The sequence below is a fragment of the Thunnus maccoyii genome, chromosome 5 (assembly GCF_910596095.1).
Source record: "Thunnus maccoyii chromosome 5, fThuMac1.1, whole genome shotgun sequence".
In the NCBI taxonomy this organism is placed as follows: Eukaryota; Metazoa; Chordata; class Actinopteri; order Scombriformes; family Scombridae; genus Thunnus; species Thunnus maccoyii.
The window spans coordinates 27186466-27205901 of NC_056537.1; the positions used below are offsets into that span (position 1 = coordinate 27186466).

At 39.3% G+C, this 19436-nt stretch overlaps 4 protein-coding genes across 9 annotated transcripts; 2 read left to right on the top strand and 2 right to left on the bottom strand.

The window, feature by feature from the left end:
• The first annotated feature begins 2044 nt into the window (after positions 1-2044).
• On the top strand, positions 2045-3781 carry LOC121897289. Of its 3 annotated transcripts, XR_006096210.1 has the most exons (4): positions 2585-2621; positions 2748-2890; positions 3114-3349; positions 3457-3781. XR_006096210.1 is itself a non-coding variant. In XM_042411690.1 (3 exons), the coding sequence occupies exons 1-3, from the start codon at positions 2052-2054 to the stop codon at positions 3556-3558; spliced, it is 654 nt and encodes a 217-aa protein (XP_042267624.1). In that variant the 5' UTR covers positions 2045-2051; the 3' UTR covers positions 3559-3781. The 3 variants fall into 3 exon arrangements, 2 of the variants coding, with proteins under 2 accessions (XP_042267624.1, XP_042267625.1); XM_042411690.1 differs by lacking the exons at positions 2585-2621; positions 2748-2890 and adding an exon at positions 2045-2367; XM_042411691.1 differs by lacking the exon at positions 2585-2621 and having other exon boundaries at positions 2754-2890.
• A 550-nt stretch (positions 3782-4331) lies between these two features.
• Positions 4332-11062, bottom strand: LOC121897287 (G2/M phase-specific E3 ubiquitin-protein ligase-like). Of its 4 annotated transcripts, none has more exons than XM_042411685.1 (12): positions 10824-11062; positions 10017-10142; positions 8885-9147; positions 8251-8808; positions 8032-8079; positions 7877-7914; positions 7565-7670; positions 7141-7355; positions 6761-7028; positions 6447-6601; positions 5558-5796; positions 4332-5160 (listed from the first exon to the last, which is right to left on the bottom strand). In XM_042411685.1, the coding sequence occupies exons 1-12, from the start codon at positions 10867-10869 to the stop codon at positions 4910-4912; spliced, it is 2313 nt and encodes a 770-aa protein (XP_042267619.1). In that variant the 5' UTR covers positions 10870-11062; the 3' UTR covers positions 4332-4909. The 4 variants fall into 4 exon arrangements, with proteins under 4 accessions (XP_042267619.1, XP_042267618.1, XP_042267620.1 ...); XM_042411684.1 differs by having other exon boundaries at positions 10812-11061; XM_042411686.1 differs by having other exon boundaries at positions 8251-8790; positions 10812-11060.
• A 1191-nt stretch (positions 11063-12253) lies between these two features.
• LOC121897292 (metallothionein A-like) lies at positions 12254-13218 on the bottom strand. Its single transcript, XM_042411694.1, has 3 exons — positions 13104-13218; positions 12919-12984; positions 12254-12461 (listed from the first exon to the last, which is right to left on the bottom strand). Exons 1-3 carry the CDS (start codon positions 13126-13128, stop codon positions 12370-12372), a joined length of 183 nt encoding a protein of 60 aa, XP_042267628.1. The 5' UTR covers positions 13129-13218; the 3' UTR covers positions 12254-12369.
• An 811-nt stretch (positions 13219-14029) lies between these two features.
• LOC121897291 (metallothionein A-like) lies at positions 14030-14976 on the top strand. The gene is made up of 3 exons (XM_042411693.1): positions 14030-14144; positions 14264-14329; positions 14769-14976. The coding sequence occupies exons 1-3, from the start codon at positions 14120-14122 to the stop codon at positions 14858-14860; spliced, it is 183 nt and encodes a 60-aa protein (XP_042267627.1). The 5' UTR covers positions 14030-14119; the 3' UTR covers positions 14861-14976.
• Positions 14977-19436: the final 4460 nt, after the last annotated feature.

Consider the following 19436-nt stretch of genomic DNA (forward strand, 5'->3'; position numbering starts at 1 on the left):
CGAACGCGCCCACAACACAATGCTCTTCCCTAGCCTTCCGCTACCACAACCTGACAGAAACTACTTTATTACTCAGAATCAGAGGAGAAATAATGATGACTGATGGCCTTAACATGAACCTATCTTACTGTTGACTTACTAAGGACACGTTGGTGTTGTTGTGTTGAGAAATCTTAAAGATATCATTAAGACAAAACTTTAACACGATCACAGTGAGGAAAACACTTCCGGTCGGCGGGTATTCCGGTCAGCCAATCACAGAGCTTCAAATTCTGTTTACTGCGCAGTTTAAGGCTGATCGAGTTTATTATACATACACACATTATTTTCTTTACACTTCAATATACACTACAGTACGTTACCACCAATATGCAGTATGATGTAATGTTATACTGACTATATGTTACGGCTTTAGCTGGCGTCATCACCATAGTAACGGTATGTTGAGAAATGTTAAAGATACTAAAATCGACAGTGAGGAAAATACTCATACGCGTCCTCTCCGGCCCCACCGGGCTGGTAATATTAAAATAAATAAATAAAATCAAGGATAATATCTTGTGATTAAATGTTGAGTGACGTAGTTATAGTTAAAAATGAATAACAAATGAGAAAAAAACCCGCTGCAGGCACAAACCTACTTCCAACTGAAATACATCAGTTTGAAAGTCGTGCAGAGTGTCACGGAAAATAACTAGATAGATTAAATTTCATGATTATTTCATGAATGTCATGAGACAGACTGGCTCACAAACGAGACGCTGCAGGTTTTCTGTGAATGATTCACATCCAGCGCGTTTTGGAGTCAGTTTAACTCTGAATACTGAGGAGAACAATCAGCTTTCTTTCGGCTTCTGATGATCAGTCGGTTACAATTTTTGGAAGGGACAAATTTACATGTTTCATATATTAAGGTCTAAACTGTGTTGACGGATGGTTGGTTTAAATATCATAATATAAATGTCCTTTATGAAATTAAGACTGTAACGTGTTAGTTTACTGTACGGGTCCGGCAGAAAATATAACTTATAACTAATTCTCAGACAGCTTCACGGGGTTTCTCTGTTCTCTCTGCTTGTCGAGCATGATGAGAGCATAGACTATATTATAAATATTATTAATATATATCTTTATAAACAGTCTATGGATGAGAGACGGACAGAAGCTGCATCTCGACGGCTCTCATCTGCCACCTGCTGGTTGTTGTTCCGCACTGCAGCGTCTCCTGGATCAATTATTTCAGCCTCTTCACTGCGGCCGCGGCATTGAAATGAGTGACATCTGTATGTGAAATGATTAACAACAATTTGGTAACACGGGTGAACTTCTGCTTGTCACTTCAGATAAGCTGTTTGGGAAGAACAACACAGGCTATTTCTACACATGTAATTAATTAGGCGATTGATTCACGCTACACACTAAATAATATATCACACTTTTTGGATTAAATATATATCATGTCTAAATGAAAAGAACAAAATATTTATTTATGTAGACCTATTTATTTATTTTATTAGATCCCGTGCTTGCATAATATTGGCTGTTAGTTATTTATACAATTGCCATTCTATCCTCTTGGCTTTTATTTTTACGTTTTTGCACTTCATTTCCGCTTCCTGTCTGTAAGTTAGTATGGGTAACTTTTTAAAACGTTGTCACCAGTAGTACTGGTAATACTAGTAGTACTAGTACTACTAGTGACGGGGTTTTAAATGCCACTAGTACTACTAGTACTACTAGTGGATGGTTTAATAAAGTTGCACCAGTACCACTAGTAGTACTAGTGGCACTAGTGGAGTTGTACTAGTACCACTGGCAGAACTAGCACTATTGCACTAGTACAACTAGTGCAATAGTACTAGTTCTACTAGTGGTACTAATACTACTCCACTAGTAGTACTAGTAGTACTAGCAGTACTAATGACATTTTTTTGACTTTACTAGTAGTACTAGTTGTACTAGTTGACAACAAAATGTTAACAAGGAGGCGGGAATGGGGGCGTACAAGGAAGCTGCCTATTTTAAAATAATTGGTTGATGTTTCGGCCAATATGGGACTGTTTTGCTCATTGGTCAAGGAGATATTTCACAGAATTTCAAACGCAAACATGGCGGACGCCGTCCTGAGACGAATTAGAAGACGATGTACAGCAATTGAACGGGCGTATCATCAAGGATCTGCAGGTCGAAGAGAAGTGCGCGCTATCGACATCTCTATTGCTAACTTGAGAAGAGTTGAAGACAGTATTAGCGCAGAGGCAATGCGGGATATAGTCCAGAGTCTCACAGATCTTCGAAGTTTCATCACTGCGCCCCCGGCACCCAATGCAGTACGTGCTGGCTTCCACGCAGCACGTTTGCATTCAGGTAAGGTATGCACAGGGCTTTATAGGACTATCTTTTTTAAATAACCCGTTCAATTGATTTTTTTCTTTTAAAAAATCTTTAACAGATTTACTGGACATATGGGCTTGTCTGAAGACATGTGAATTCACTTTAGCAGATCGTCTACTCGATTTGTTTGTTGATTAGACCTGATGTCAGTGAAGTTCCTTTATCTGTCATTTTGTAGATTTAAAGATTCTGACTCAGTAGTTGTCCACGTTGAAAAAGTCTATTTGGTAAGCATGTTAAAAACGTCTAATATAGGAAGCTGTATTGCTTGACAAAGTTTCTGGATTAATTCCCATTAATAAAACTACCACGCATACGTACGGTATTAATTTCATTTCTCTTTAAAATCGTAGTCCTTGACATAATTGGCTTGAGGAAAATTGCTGCTTGAGGGTCAGATTCTGACTTGATCAGAACTTGAAAGCAACAGCAACTGGGGTTTGTAACATGAAAATCGATGTAGGTGTTCACCCCGGCTGTCCAGTTACACCACGAGGTAAATGAATGTACCTGCTGTGATTTCAGCTAGTAGCCCACACCTTGCTCCTATAATCTGATTCGTTTTAAGCCCACTTGTGTTTGGGAAGACAACAAATGTGGAATTATTAAAATATGTATGGTAGACTGTTTTCTTTGTACTTCATTGTACTTTGTATTAACCTATTATTCTTAATATTCATTTACTGATTTTCCTTAATTGTTTTATTTACATATTTTAGGAAGACGAGGGAGACCTGCACTTGACATTACAAGGGGGCAAATTGAGCTACTCTTGAGTCAAGGCTTCACAGTGAGAGCCATGGCAAGGATGTTGGGCTGTTCTTCCTCATACCTGCATAAAAAAATGAAGTCTTTTCAGATTTCAGCAAGAAACAGATTCACTCCCATTAGTGACGCTAATCTAGAGGAGCACGTCAGGAGACTTCACAACCAGTTTCCCAGATCAGGCTCAGAAGTAAGCATACTTCAACATATTCCCTTGTAGGTTTTATGTATATAATTTTTATAGAAAATGTACTTTATCTTAATTGTCTTGAACTTTTTGTTATGAACTCCTTTCAGATGATGAGGGCGTACCTGCATGCTGAAGGGATTGTAGTACAGAGGAGAAGAGTTCGAGAGACCCTGAACCGCATTGATCCAGCTGCTGCAGCCCAGAGATGAAGCCAGACTGTGGCTAGGAGAACATACTATGTGCCGTTTCCAAATAGTTTGTGGCACATAGATGGCCATATGCGTCTCATTAGGTAATCAGGGGTCAGCTCTTGTATTTATATGTACTGGTGGGAGTCTTAGGAAGCCATATTGGGTGGGTGGTGCAGACTCACTTTCACTGTGTATGTGTTAAAGTTCAGGTTTTTACATAATATAACCTCTTCCAAATCCAGCCTTATTCTGTCTTTTGTCATCTTTCTTTTCCACTTTTTTAAGCAGTCTTTTTTTCCTAATCAAAATATTTTTCTTAATTATGAATCTATTGATGCTAATGTAATAGAACAATCTAGAAGGGTTTACATGTATTGAAGACATCCATTATTCTATTTGAAATGTTTTACAGATGGGGGTTTGTGACACATGCTGGTATTGATGGGAACTCCAGACTAATAACTTACATCAACTGCAGCACAGACAACACAGCTTTGACAGTGTTGACTTATTTTGTTCGTGCCACCTGTCTGTACGGGTTACCCTCCAGAGTGAGATCTGACCACGGAGGGGAGAACACTCTGGTTGCTCTTTTAATGAACCTTCTGCAGGGACAAGGACACGCAAGGCACATTACAGGCCAGTCTGTACACAACCAACGTATTGAGCGACTTTGGAGAGATGTCTTCCAGCAGGTTGTGCACTACTTCTACATGCTTTTCTATTCGTTTGAAGATGAACAAATACTGAACCCCGAACATAACGCTCAAAAAATGGCACTACAAGTAGTGTATAAGCCAGAAATCCAAAAACGATTAGATTTATTTAGACACGCTTGGAACAACCATAGAGTCAGATCGGCTAACAACCGTACACCAACACAAATTTGGATGGAGGGCATGTTAACCAACAGTGAGCAGGAGTCAACAGCTCTGAACAACATCTTTGGAGATGACCCTTACAGCCAAGAAAATCTGGAAGCTGGCTTGGCGAGACACGGCATACAGCTCACCCAGTTACAAGCAAACACTGAAGACCTTGAACGAGCAAGGATTGTGTCACAACCACTCAATAACCTCAACTCTGAACAGCTGCGGGATCTTCAAAATGCAATGGATGGAACAACAGACTTAAAGGAGAGGTATCTGGTGTGTGCTAGAGAGATTCAAAACATTCTTCAAAGAACATAATACACTTAATGTGCAAACAGCAATACAAGTATAAACAAACACAAACCTTCAGACGTTACCAGGGGAAAAAACAACATAGTAAACACAGTTTATTCTTGTCAGATAGTGCAAACTGACTGGGAGCATCTGCTAATCAAATCTTCTCACGGTACTGTTACTGTAAAACTGCCTGACAGGGTCTACACCTTTCCAAATCCCAAAGACTCTCTTGTGGCCTGGAAAAGCATCCCATGCAGTTCGTCCTCCTGTGTGACGCCTCTTGGAAGGTACAAGCACATCATGCAGGTTGAGGCGTAGGGCAAACGGCGCTGGCCCGCTTCCTGTTCGTAGAAGTCGATGCTGGGCTTCCTGGGAAAGCCCAGGGCAGGAACTTCATCTGCTCCGGTGATGAAAATCAGAAGGTCTTCGAATCTTAGTTCAGTCACTTTGTCTGCCAGGGAAAAGGAAATCATAACATTTTAAACATTAATTTCTAAAGTCAAATAGCTAGCGTTACAAGATCGGGACTATATCTATTTCATGCCGCCATTTAATCAAAAATTTAGGGTATGTAAACACAACTGGTTTAGAGTACACTTTTGAGACAAAAGGTGCGTTTGATGACATCAAAACTTGCATGTGCCCCTTGTTCTAATGACTTTGGCTACAGTGGCATAAGACAATTAGCATTTCCCTAAATTGGTAAAACACTCCACAATAACCATCTGAGTATTTGCCTTCTGTCGCAGTATATTTAAAGTGGACCTTTTTATTTGTGTGGTGTGTAATTGAAATATTACAATTTCATAATTGGCGCTCAAAAATTTTCATAAAGGAATAAAACGTACCTTCAATCATGTTAAGAACCATCTCCCAGCTGTAGATAGTGTCCTCTTCTGTGTCGCGATGGTTGGTTCCTCTACTGCTGTAATTGTAACTGAAGATGGCCTTGAAGGCTGCCTTCGACAGAGGTTCCTGCATGTTGGTGAACAGAGGCAGAAAGGCAATCCAGTTCTCCGTGACCAGGTCCCACAGCTTTCCAAAAGCATTCATTCCCTCTGTGAACTGGCATATCATTTTGGCCGTCCTATAAACCGACAGAGATAAAACATGTACGTTACCGTGAAGAAGTTTGGAATCACTTGTATCTTTTTAAATTTAATTATGTATTTATTTTTGGAAAGACTGAATAACTGGAGGAAAAGTTATAATGATAGTGTTACAAAAAATTACTAATACTGTATGAAATCACTGTTTATTAATTCTAAGTTTGCAACGGCTCGCCAGTTTCAGCAGCCGTGACCAGGACAGAAAGAGAAGGAAATCCTCAAAAGGACGAGTACATCTGTCTCTAGTATAATTAACAAGAAACAATTTCCCAGCTGATTCTCAGCTGGCAGCTTCTCTTTCTGCCCTGGTAATTTGTAATGTTATCATTATTATTTTTGATCAATTTGATGCTACAATGGGGAATAAAATTATCAACCCCTGTCCCAAACAAACTAATCAATACATAAACCTTTCTCAGTGATTCCAAACTTCCTTTACGATACAAAAGTATGTCTACATTTGTAAACAAAATCAAATACTTAATAAACACAGATTCTGTTTGATATATTCCATATTTACGTTACCGGGAAATAATGTTGCGGCATTCAGCAAATTAATGTTTTTATATTGACAGTGTTTTTTATTAGTTACAACTGTAAAGCTTATTTCATTTGTATATGTGTTTACCTGAGAAAAATGTAGTGCTTCACCACATACGCATAGATTTTTGGTATGTCTTCAACTGTGGCATTAAATATGCCTGGGACTCCGTACTCTGCAATCCAGTCCCCCAAGTCTTGCTGGAGTGCAGTCAGGTCTCCAGCAGTCTTGCACTGTAGGATCTTAAGAGAGAAATCTGAGTGAAGACAATGTAGCTGTAAGAGTCCCAGATTGATTATTTCTCCTGCTCAGATTTATGCTTTTGTCAAATTTGACCACAAGTTTAACAAGTTTGTTTGTTTAAAATCCAAATAAATATTAACATGGCAATTATTAAGCACCGTTTTGACTTTGCTTTGCACATCTGGGTCAGGCAGCACCTGCCAGTCAAACTGCTCCAGTTGCGGCTCCTGGCCACACATCAGCTGGAAGAGGCTGGGATCCAAGGCTTTGATACACGGACCTCCATGTGCAATCGACCAAGCGATAAGGTTGCCGCCTTTAAAATATTTACGCTGGTCTAATGCTGCTTGATCATAACTAAGAAAGACCTGGCCAGCCTTTCCCTCGAAAATGCCAAGAGAGGTCTGTACCTCTATCATCAAGAGTCTAGAATAAACAGAAAATAGAAATACAACAGTTTGTATTACTTTGCAGTTCAGCTGAAAACATGCACAAATTTGTTATAAAACCTTTAATAAATTACTTGAGGTATTCAGACCTGAAAAACTCTCGCTGTGGTCCCCCCATATCATCTGCATCTTCTCCTACAAACTCAATGAGTGGTGAATGGGTCCAACAGAAAGAGGCTCTGGAGATTGCTTTAATAGTGCTCTCCAGAAGCTTTTTCCTCCTGATACAAATGGTGGATACCAGGCCCTCAGAAAGGTGATGCTCTTGAAAAGTGCTCAAAATGACAGCAAGATCAATTTCTTCCTAAAATATATAAAGCACATATGACGTACATCAGCAATGATTGACAAAAATGGTTGGCCACTTCCGGGACAGGTGATCTTAGAAATTTGTTTAAAAAGTGGCAATATTCAATTCTTTAAATTTTGAGTATGTGAAATGCATAGTCATTAAAAATTCTTGAACAAAATATTCTACCAGTTTTCTGTAGTGAAAAAAAAAAAAAAACCTACCGAAGGAGGACTGTCGGTTTCAAAAGTAACTGCGATAATGTCGTCCTCGTCCCCATCCTCATCCTCATCCTCAGAATGATCAATGACAAAGTCACTGACAGGACTCCTAAAAAAAAAATCAGATTTCTTTCTTTTTAACTGCCAGTATTACATACTCTGGCCTTTCAAAAACTAATTTCAAAGTCATTTTAAACCACTGGTGTATTCTGATATTATTCTCTCTAAAATCTATTGAACAGATGAGTATTGAGACTGTTAATGTGTATAAAATGCAGTGTCACATGTTTCCGTTTTTTTAAACATATAAAATACCTGTTTAGTGGTTCCACACGTGATCTTCTGTAGAAGACCTTGAAAGTACAAATGTTGCATGAAATGATGGTGTCTCAATATAGTCTATATTTTTAAAAACATACTTAATACTACTTATTACAATAATAGTGAACTATCGTCATGTAAAGATTTACCTCTGGGGTCCCAGCATTCAGCCACTGTGCAGGATCCAAACTTGCCTCCTGTTGATTAACAAGACTTACCGTTAACATCCAACTATTTTACTGAGGTTAGCTTTAAAAACAGAAAAGATGACTTTTTAACTACGATTATTAAACATTAATATTTCTATTTACTTCAATCTGAATGATCAAAAGTACATACAGAATGTATTATTGTTTTTCATAACTTACGAGTGATGGGTTCAAGTCTGTCCTTGGTGAGCTTCCATCAGTGTCCATAGTTGAAGAGAGGGACATGGTGTTAAGGGGAGGGGACTGGTAACTTACATGAGAATTACTATTAGATGTGACCAATGACATGTCCATAGGTGCTGTAGGAGCAGGGTGTGTGACCTGTGGGACAGCGGTTGAGGCCGGCGGTCTGGCGGCTGATGGTGCGAGGGACTGGGATGGACTTACATGAATGGCTGGGGGGGAAGTGTATGAGGCTGCAGGTGTGACAGCAGTGGGTGAGGCTGCAGCTCTAAAGTCAGTGTGTGAGGCTGCAGGTGTGATGGCAGTGTGTGAGGCTGCAGGTGTGATGGCAGTATGTGAGGCTACAGGTGTGATGGCAGTGGGTGAGGCTGCAGGTGTGATGGCTGTCAATGAAGCAGTGGGTGTGGCCATCAGCGGTGTGGCTGATGGAGAAGCAGGTAGAGACTGTGAAACTGTCTCAGGTCCAGCTGGTGGAGATGTTTCTGGTAGGGTATGAGTCCTCTCAGGTCCTGAGGTCTTGATGGACAAAACAAACTGCCTGATTAGTAATTAATATCAATCTACGCATATTCAAAAGGAGTGTTGGTTCAAAACAACAATAAAAACTCACCTCTAATGGCAGTATAATATTTGTCTGGGGAATAATATAAACCCTGCTTCTGCCAGCTGCTGTCTTCAGCTCATTCAGAGTATTTGCCTGAATTTTAGTCAGAACCCTGGACTTATCAGCTCTTGCGAGATGAAATCCAATTACATTTAGGCTTACGGTGGGAAAGCTTTGGCAGATGTAATTATTAAACTCTGGAAGAGTCCAAGAGAGTGGGACGTAACTTCTATGTGAGACTGTCCCTGGCAAATCATGACTTGGGATCCCTGGAAAATAATTAAAGAGAAAATTGTCAATATACTGACTCAATAATTGTCTAATTTGAATCATTGACTTAGATTCAAAGCCTTATTGTGTCTTTATAGGCTGTGAACAACATACTTTGCTGTGTTTGTTATATTTGGAGCACAATTTCAATTCAATTTATTTATAAAGTGCCAAATCAGAACAAAAGTTATCTCAGGGCTCTTTCCACATAGCGCAGGTCTAGACTGAACTCTTTAATTTACAGAGACCCAACATTCCCCCATGAGCAGCACTTGGCGACAGCAGCAAGGAAAAACTCCCCTTTAACAGGAAGAAACCTCAAGCAGAACCGGACTCTAGGTGGACGCCATCTGTCAATATTTGAGCTATATGCACACGGGCTACATAGTGATAAACATCGGTTTGTGGATGTTTAGGGTATTTGCTTGAAAAAATGAATCAGGGCAAGTCCTGCTCAGTACACGTGTAAGATAAATGGGATTAGAATAAAATCATGTGACTTTGCAGTATTTGTGGTCCAAGTGATTATCCTGCCCTATTATGAATTTGACACACCAAATAAATGGCATTCAAAGATGACAGACTGCAATTAATAATATTTAATGTATGTGGGCTGATGTTAAATGAAGCCAAAATTACATAATGATATGAATTTTGATGCAGTTCAGTCTTGCTGCCAAAAGTGGAGCATGATGGTTGTCTTTTATTGTTTTCCACATTGCACACTGGTCACACAAATATAAATAAACTTCCTATCCAACACTTGCAAATATACAGTAATGTTGATGGATGTGCATTTTCTGTGTAAATAAATACCAAAAACTCAGGTGCACGCTCACATTCAAAACCAATACAGTGTGTACATTACCTAAGCCTATTCTGGTGAGTTTACTGCATTCTTTACGAGGTGGAAGGACAACTTGATGAGCATTTGGCAACAGGAACAGCTTTACTCTCCAAACTCCACTTGTCCTATTTGCAGGTGCAGGTGTTTCTGTACAAAAACAGAATATTGCATATTGTTAAACATTACATTTAAATTGTTTGATTTTGTGTCATTTTCATATCAGTATTTAATGGTTAATAATACCCCATCCACATGCTCATTTTACCCCAGCCTGGGGTAGTTGTGCCAAAGAACTAACTTTTTTTGATGGCTCATTGTTCTAAAACCACAATAATTAGACAACTTGTTTTAATTTCCATGGGTACACAACAACCTGAGCTATATATAGTAACTATTATTTGAAACAAATACACTTTTATTTAGCAGTAAAATAATCAAATGTAAAAGCTGGCTCATGTTACCCCGTTCTCCCCTACTGCAGAAAAGGCATATTCTAAAAAACATTCTTGTTTTAATATTGTCATGATAATATGTGATTAACATTCTTCCAGTAACAGGATCAATATACTTATCCCGCCACACTGAGTTTTCTCCTACTTTCTTTAGGCTAACGTTACACATCAGCCAGAAACCAGCCGTACCTGGTGAACTGTTCAGGCCGGATCCAGCATGAATTGCAAAACGCCACACATGATGAATTTGTAAACCATTCGCGAGTTAGCAGCGACAGTGAAAGGGGCAATTTTGCCTCAGTAGACGGTTTTTAACATTAATGCTAATACTCGTTTAAGAAGGCCGGGTAACAGTTAGGCCTACCTGTCATCGGACCTGCTCTTCTTCGCCGCCGAAATGTGTTTCTTGTGGCTGTCAGCATGTTGTCTTCATCCCTCTGCTATGCCAGTTCCCGTCTTGCTACATTACGCGCATTCCAAACGCGATCAATAACATTATTAAAGCCACTTTCTGCAGCAGCTTCATGTGAAGTTTGGCTCATATCTCCAGAAGCGCCGGCCATTAACGTTACGTCCAGATGTTTGCTGCCACCTTCTGGTTATATTTGACCGTGTAAAAAGCGAGCAGAAGCCCGTCAGTGTTTATGACTGTGCTATTATATGGATCTTTCTGAACAATGAAGTCGAGATTACGAATTAAGTGCTGCATCATGATTGATTATTTAATGTGGTAATCAACATTATCTATCTATCTATCTATCTATCTATCTATCTATCTATCTATCTATCTAAGATAGAGGTAAAAGATTAAATTGATTTACTTGTATGTCTGGATGTGAAAAAATGTTAGATTTCAAAGACAGACTATTGTTTTATTTCCCACAAATGCTGATATAATTCATCAAAAATTGTAATTAACATACTAAATATCATTTTAAAAATGATAATCATGAAATAGGAACAGACTTTTTACAATAAATTGTATATTTGCAAATTTTCTACACATAAAAACATTAATGTTACATTCACTTTGGTCTTCATGTTGTTTCATTTCATCTACCAAAACGCATTCAATTTATTGCCATTTCATGTTAATACAAAATAAACTAAATTAACAGGCTTCCTGAAATGAGTGCTGCTAAAACTCAAGTTACTATACAGAGCGGGCACTTTAAGAGGTCCAGCACACAGTTTCTACACTGACCAATCAAAATCTTTGTACCGCCTGCTTCATTTGCATGCAGTCCACTAGTAGCCCCGTTTCCATGTTACTAGTACTACTAGTGAAGCTCAAAATGTTTAGTAGTAGCACTAGTGGACTGTTTTTGACCTTACTAGCACTACTAGTATGAGCCAAAATGTTTACTACCACTAGTAAGCACCAAAAATGCTGACTAGTAGTGCATTTTTGAACTTACTAGTACTACTAGTAAGTGCCAAAAAAAAAAAAAAAAACCTAGTTACACTGATTTGCCTTACTAGTTAACTAGTAGAACAAATTTCTTTTGACTAGTAAGACTTTGTGCCGAACATGTTGGAATTTTTTTGTACATGTTGACACTTTCCTTTAACTAGTTGAGCTTTTCGCTGCACTATGGAAAGCCCTTGACTTGAACTGAATCATTATGTTCATCAGTAACACCTGTTCTTTACTTACTATGGATAGCAAGGTCTATTCTTACCAATGACTTATTGATTCATCTTTGTACACTGCCTGCACATTATGACCTTTGTTAGATGCAGCACATGACAGTCAGCTTGTTATCCATTAACCTGAATTATTGCCAAAACAGCATGACAGATATCTTCATTAAGGAAACAAGTTTATTTCAACATTGAAAGACATTCTTAATCATTGCAGCTGCACAGTCGTTCACACAGGCTCCATCACATGGACAGAGAAGGCTGATGACGCGGACCCATCACTGACAGCAATTGGTGTCACATGTCTTTCCTTTGCAAACGCAGCCAGAGGCGCACTTGCTACAGTCGGATGGGCAGCATGAGCAGCAGCCTGCATTAAGAAAAAATAAGTGTTACTGACAACCCTATGATCATTGATCTGTTGCAACAAAAAGCAGCCAAGGCCACCCTTTAATTCCAGGACAAGGATATTACACAAGTCAAAGCATCTTGAGCTAAACATTAAGAGGTTTGGGGTGGAATGAAGTGACCTTCTGTGATGCAGCCAATTAAAGCCACCTGGTTTCCTACATCTTGAGTAAAGAGGCAATTTTAGACAAGGCAGCATTAATTCAGTATGCCAGATATGAAACGGCAAGAAGTCAGTCTTAAAAGAACACATAAGAATCCTACTTGGTGGCTTGGGTTTAGATTTTTTTTTTTTTTTTTTTTTTTTTTTAAAGAGAAGGCTACTAGTAAAATATATTTCATCAACAGTCACCTTGACTGGATTCAAAATTAAGACACCTGTGAGTTAGATGTGTGTGTAAAGATGTGATTTGACTTACTCTTTTTGCAAGAGGTGCAGGAGCAGTTTGTGCAAGTGCAGGATACTCCGCAGTTGCAGGTTCCAGCTGAAAGTAAGAACACAAGACATGTCAGCTTTAGGAATTCATTTGTGTATGACAGCAAGTCCTATAAAGTAATACCAGACGAAATATTAAGACTAATGAAATCCTTAAATAAAACTTACTCTTGGAGCATTCGCAAGGGTCCATTTTTCAGTGAGTGTAGTTCTCTTCTTTAGAGAGTGCTGCGTTTGTGCTTCTTCCCGTTGGAAGTGGTGGTATGAGTGTCAGAGAAGGGGCGGCTCTTTTATAGCATCCCGGTAACAACAAGACCGGGTGCAAAAAGCGTCTGTCACGCTGCACGCAGGCACGTAATTGACCATTACAAAGAGGTTTGTGCACACGGCTCAACTACGCAGCTGATTCCCAAAAGACGCGTCGGCGTGTTGTCTGTAAATTACATTCAGGTACGCGTTTTCGTCCTGCTCCACGTTGCAGGACTTGTGCGCATGTTTGGCCGCGTCGATCACCCTGGCTCGGTCCCGGGGCCTCATCGGCAGCTTCTCCAGCTGGCAGTCCAGCACCAGAACCGTCTGGTTACTCTACCGATTCCGATTACAAAATACATTCTTAATCATTGCAGCTGCAATCAAATACACAGTCGTTCACACACGCTCAACTAGTACGGCTTTTGTCCGAACTAGTTGGCCAAAAGTGTCACTAGTTGCTGAAAAAGTGTAACTAGTACGAGTTTTTGTTCAACTAGTACGGCAAAGTTGCGAACTAGTTCGACAAAATGTCCAACTAGTGCTGCCAAAGTCTGAACTAGTAGAGGACACTTAAGTTTGATATCAAGGATATCTAAGAGATGCCCAAAGGGCTTTCCATACGCGGCCAAACATGCGCACAAGTTCTGCAACGTGGAGCAGGACGAAAACGCGTACCTGAATGTAATTTACAAACAACACGCCTACGCGTCTTTTGGGAATCAGCTGCGTAGTTGAGCCGTGTGCACAAACCTCTTTGTAATGGTCAATTACGTGCCTGCGTGCAGCGTGACAGACGCTTTTTGCACCCGGTCTTGTTGTTACCGGGATGCTATAAAAGAGCCGCCCCTTCTCTGACACTCATACCACCACTTCCAACGGGAAGAAGCACAAACGCAGCACTCTCTAAAGAAGAGAACTACACTCACTGAAAAATGGACCCTTGCGAATGCTCCAAGAGTAAGTTTTATTTAAGTATTTCATTAGTCTTAATATTTCGTCTGGTATTACTTTATAGGACTTGCTGTCATACACAAATGAATTCCTAAAGCTGACATGTCTTGTGTTCTTACTTTCAGCTGGAACCTGCAACTGCGGAGTATCCTGCACTTGCACAAACTGCTCCTGCACCTCTTGCAAAAAGAGTAAGTCAAATCACATCTTTACACACACATCTAACTCACAGGTGTCTTAATTTTGAATCCAGTCAATGTGACTGTTGATGAAATACATTTTACTAGTAGCCTTCTTTTTTTAAAAAATCTTCACCCAAGCCACCAAGTAGGATTCTTATGTTTTCTTTTAAGACTGACTTCTTGCCGTTTCATATCTGGCATACTGAATTAATGCTGCCTTGTCTAAAATTGCCTCTTTACTCAAGATGTAGGAAACCAGGTGGCTTTAATTGGCTGCATCACAGAAGGTCACTTCATTCCACCCCAAACCTCTTAATGTTTAGCTCAAGATGCTTTGACTTGTGTAATATCCTTGTCCTGGAATTAAAGGGTGGCCTTGGCTGCTTTTTGTTGCAACAGATCAATGATCATAGGGTTGTCAGTAACACTTATTTTTTTCTTAATGCAGGCTGCTGCTCATGCTGCCCATCCGACTGTAGCAAGTGCGCCTCTGGTTGCGTGTGCAAAGGAAAGACATGTGACACCAGTTGCTGTCAGTGATGGGTCCGCGTCGTCAGCCTTCTCTGTCCATGTGATGGAGCCTGTGTGAACAACTGTGCAGCTGCAATGATTAAGAATGTCTTTCAATGTTGAAATAAACTTGTTTCCTTGATGCAGATATCTGTCATGCTGTTTTGGCAATAATTCAGGTTAATGGATAACAAGCTGACTGTCAAAGGTCATAATGTGCAGGCAGTGTACAGAGATGAATCAATAAGTCATTGGTAAGAATAGACCTTGCTATCCATAGTAAGAAAAGAACAGGTGTTACTGATGAACATAATGATTCAGTTCAAGTCCTCCCCCACCCTTAGTGTATGACAATCAGCATGCATAATATACAAGGACCCTGCAACTGAAGTGACTTAAGTTTATTTATTTAAAAAAATCTGACAAGTCAAAGAGAAGAAAGCTTATTGGTGTCATCAGGTAGACTGGGCTCAGACCCACAGTTTGAGAATGTTGTATGGTTTGCAGGACCTACATAGGCTTATTCCCTTAAATCAAGCCAGGCAGTTTTGATTTGTTAGAGCAGGAAAAACTGTAAAATGTGATGGCCATGTTTTGGTTTAGACTTCTGGTTCAAGTTAAAGGTTTGTCCAGAAAGTGAAGGCATGTATAGACAAAAGACTGATTTTACATTCTTGAGCACTATTATTTGTATAGCCCAATATCGCAAATTTGCCTCATGGGGTTTTATAGTCTGTACAGTGATTTAAATAAGGGAAAAACTCCCTTAAACCTCAGGAAGAGCAGCAGAGGAGGGATCCTTCTCCCAGGACAGTAGATGTGTGTACAGAATAGACCAAAAAAGACACATTACACAAATACAGCATAGAACAGCATAACAAAATTGTAATGGATTTATAATATATGTGAGGAATGTGATGAAGAGGATGCCGAGTAGCTTCCAGGTGCCAGCAGAACAGAATATTAATTCTCAGACTCTTTTAAAATGAAGGATGTTTACAGACCTGGAGCACTTTGCACAAGAAAAGGAGAAAAAATTTAGTAAAAGTTTGAAGAAAACAGACCTGTGTTTTTCCTCTCATCCTTTCAATCAAAACCTTTCCAAGCTGAGATCCAGTTTCTGAGCTGATTATGGCCCAAAATAAATCTGAGAGAGTCACAAACCCTCTCAGATTTATTTTGGGTCATAATCAGCTCAGAAACTGGTTTAAATGCATTTCGATAAGTCTATAAATGGACCTTTTGTAAGAATACATCTTTCACATGAACGCGGCTGCAACAACGTAGGTTTATTTTGACCTTGGCCTCTGCGGAACGTTCAAACCAGGCAGAACCTTTGGTTTCTCTTCGGAATCGGTAGAGTAACCAGACGGTTCTGGTGCTGAACTGCCAGCTGGAGAAGCTGCCGATGAGGCCCCGGGACCGAGCCAGGGTGATCGACGCGGCTATGGAAAGCCCTTTGGGCATCTATTAGATATCCTTGATATCAAACTTAAGTGTCATCTACTAGTTCGGACTTTGGCAGTACTAGTTGGACATTTTGTTGAACTAGTTTGCAACTTTGCTGTACTAGTTGAACAAAAACTCGTACTAGTTACGCTTTTTCAGCAACTAGTGACACTTTTGGCCAACTAGTTCGGACAAAAGCCATACTAGTTGAGCCCAACGCCGAACTAGTTGAGCCAAAATCCCAACTAGTTGACTTTTTTGCGCACTAATCAACGACTGGACCCAACTAGTGAAGCTCAAAGTCCTACTAGTTAACTAGTGCGCCGAAAAAACGCCAACATGTTGACTTCTTGAGCGCAAATACGCCTTACTAGTTGACTACTAAAGCTCAAAATGCTTACTAGTACTACTAGTAAGAGCCAAAATGTCCACTAGTACTACTAGTAGAAGCCAAAATGTCCACTAGTTACACTAGTGGGCTATTTTTGACCTTACTAGTACTACTAGTAAGAGCCAAAATGTTTACTAGAACTACTAGTAAGAGCCAAAATGCTTACTAGTTGTACTAGTAGCACATTTTTGACCTTACTAGTTCTACTAGTAAGAGACAAAATGTTTACTAGTCATACTAGTAAGAGCCAAAATGTCCACTAGTTGCACTACTAGGGTGTTTTTGACCTTACTAGTATTACTAGTAAGGCTAAAAGTGTTTACTAGTTGAGCTAGTAAGAGACTAAATGCCCACTAGTAACACTAGTTGCGTTAAATGCTAATCAGGAGGCGGGACATTGTGCCTTCCTATTGGCTCTCCAGCAAGAACTCCACCCGGCCAAAATTTAACCCTGTAAAGCCTGATAAGTTTTCACTGTTGTTAACCAGCTCTTTGCTTACTATCCATGCAGAATAAAGCATGAATGAATTACTTTTTCTATTAACAAAAATGAATCTAAAGGTATTCAATTGTTTTTCTGTTGTTTACTGCTTGACTCATTTTCCTTGTTGCCTTTTTAAACAACACAAAGCTATGTAATCATTTTCTAAAACAGAAAAGCAGCTGCTCTGCTTCTTGCTTTTTCCTTTCAACACGGTCATATGAACATTTTATCATCCATATCATATCGTCATATTATTTAGCAGTGGTGATGGTTAAAACCAAGTAACCACAGAGAAATAATATACTATATTTTGCTGATGAGCGGCAGTAACTCACCCAACATATACAGTAATGTTCAAAAATTAAAATCAAATGTGACTACTACACCTTGATTATTAACTACATTATAAACAATGAATGAGCCTATATCAGAAAAATAAACTCTGTCAGGCTCACTTTGATCAACAATAAGCATATTACACCTATATGTTAGCAGCACGGCTGTTATTTATGTGACTCATTTCAGTTGATGTGACTACAGTGAAGGCAGTGCGCAGCGACAACCAGCAGGTGGCACATCGAGCAGTCCAGATGCAGTGTTTGTCTCTGGGGAATTGTATTTTTATTTTTTATAAATATGACTGTTTTTCCTACAATTGGAAGTTGTAAATAGTTAATTGAGAGTAAACTGAGGAGTTTAAGGGGACAGTAAACACATGTATGTAATCAGATTTTAAATATCTAATTGATAAATATGTGAAAATTAATTTTAACCATATTTTACCACCTCCCCAGTTGTTGACTCTACTCACATGGTAGCTGAGGTCCAGAGCTCTCGATAACAGTTGGTCTCATGTCTGAAGCCCCTTATGTTGCTGAATTATAAGCCTTATAAGTTTTAATTTTCTCATTTCACAGATACAAACCATCCCAGGCCTGGTTTCAAAGACAACTTTGAAGGACTGAGATACAGTGCTGCTTGAGAGTTTGTGAACCCTTTAGAATTTTCTGTATTTCTGCATAAATATGACCTAAAATGTGATCAGACATTTACACAAGTCCTAAAACTAGATAAAGTGAACCCAGTTAAACAAATGAGATAAAAAAAACAACAACATTTTTTTCATCTTTTTCATTAATTAATTGAGGAAAATGATCCAACGTTACATATGTGTGTGTGGCAAAAGTATGTGAACCTCTAGGATTATCATTTCATTTGAAAGGGAAAATAGAGTCGAGTGTTTCAATCAACAAGACGACAATCAAGTGTGAGTCTGGGAGGCCCTGCCTTATTTAAAGAAGGTTTGTGGAAGTGTGTCATGGCTCAAACAAAGGAGATTTCTGAGAACATTAGAAGAAGAGTTGCTGATGATCACCAGGCTGGAAAGGGTTACAAAACCATTTCTAAAGAGTTTGGACTCCACTAGTCCACTGTCAGACAGACTGTATATAAATTGAATACATTCAACACCACTGTTACCCTCCCCCAGAGTGGTAAACCAACAAAGATCACACCAAGAGCAGGTGTGTAATAGTCCAGGAGGCCACAACAGACCCCAGGGTAACGTCTAGGAAACTAAAGGCTTCTCTTGCAGTGGCTACAGTCAATGTTCACATACTTTTGCTTCACACAAATATCTTAGATTGGATCATTTCCCTCAATAAATAAATGAAAAAGATTTTTAAAAATGATTTTTTTTTGTCTCATTTGTTTAACTGGATTCACTTTATCTAGTTTTAGGACTTGTATAAATATCTGATCATGTTTGAGGTCATATTTATACAGAAATACAGAAAATTTTAAAGAGTTCACAAACTTTCAAGCAGCTATGTATAAAATGAAGCTTTTTTTTTTTTTTTTTTTTTTTCGGGGAAATAGTGACCAGAATGAGTCACCTTCAGAGATTATTACACTGCTGATAGTCTAGTACATTACTGTAGGCTTCGGTTAGGGTGAGGGTAGGCTACTACAGGGCCAGCCTGACTATGTTGGTGCTCTAGGTGAGATTTAAATTGGAGCCCCAAAAAGTGCAACAATAATTCCACACTCGCACTAAAATGAAGTGTAACAATTATACCTCCAGCCCAGACAAATCCTCCCTGTTCTCTGGACAAAAGGCAAGTGGAGGTCAAGGTGCCATTCAATGAGTGTTTGGTGGCTGAACGACAAGTAGGGCTTTGAAAATCAACAGATGAAAACCCATCGACTGCTCAATTTCCAAAGCTGAACAGAAAAAAGCAAACCTGTCAGTAACTCACTCAGTGCCCCTTCCCTTATTTGGT

Coding starts and splice junctions, on each gene's coding strand:
- LOC121897291 (XM_042411693.1), top strand. CDS start 14,120: ATGGACCCTTGCGAATGCTCCAAGA. Junction 14,145..14,263: donor CCCTTGCGAATGCTCCAAGA/GTAAGTTTTATT, acceptor TCTTACTTTCAG/CTGGAACCTGCAACTGCGGA. Junction 14,330..14,768: donor CTGCACCTCTTGCAAAAAGA/GTAAGTCAAATC, acceptor TTCTTAATGCAG/GCTGCTGCTCATGCTGCCCA.
- LOC121897289 (XM_042411690.1), top strand. CDS start 2,052: ATGGGACTGTTTTGCTCATTGGTCAAGGAGATATTTCACAGAATTTCA. Junction 2,368..3,113: donor CGCAGCACGTTTGCATTCAG/GTAAGGTATGCA, acceptor TACATATTTTAG/GAAGACGAGGGAGACCTGCA. Junction 3,350..3,456: donor TTCCCAGATCAGGCTCAGAA/GTAAGCATACTT, acceptor AACTCCTTTCAG/ATGATGAGGGCGTACCTGCA.
- LOC121897287 (XM_042411684.1), bottom strand. CDS start 10,869: ATGCTGACAGCCACAAGAAACACATTTCGGCGGCGAAGAAGAGCAGGT. Junction 8,809..8,884: donor ATATTATACTGCCATTAGAG/GTGAGTTTTTAT, acceptor CTAATCAGGCAG/TTTGTTTTGTCCATCAAGAC. Junction 7,356..7,564: donor AAACCGACAGTCCTCCTTCG/GTAGGTTTTTTT, acceptor TATATATTTTAG/GAAGAAATTGATCTTGCTGT.
- LOC121897292 (XM_042411694.1), bottom strand. CDS start 13,128: ATGGACCCTTGCGAATGCTCCAAGA. Junction 12,985..13,103: donor CCCTTGCGAATGCTCCAAGA/GTAAGTTTTATT, acceptor TCTTACTTTCAG/CTGGAACCTGCAACTGCGGA. Junction 12,462..12,918: donor CTGCACCTCTTGCAAAAAGA/GTAAGTCAAATC, acceptor TTCTTAATGCAG/GCTGCTGCTCATGCTGCCCA.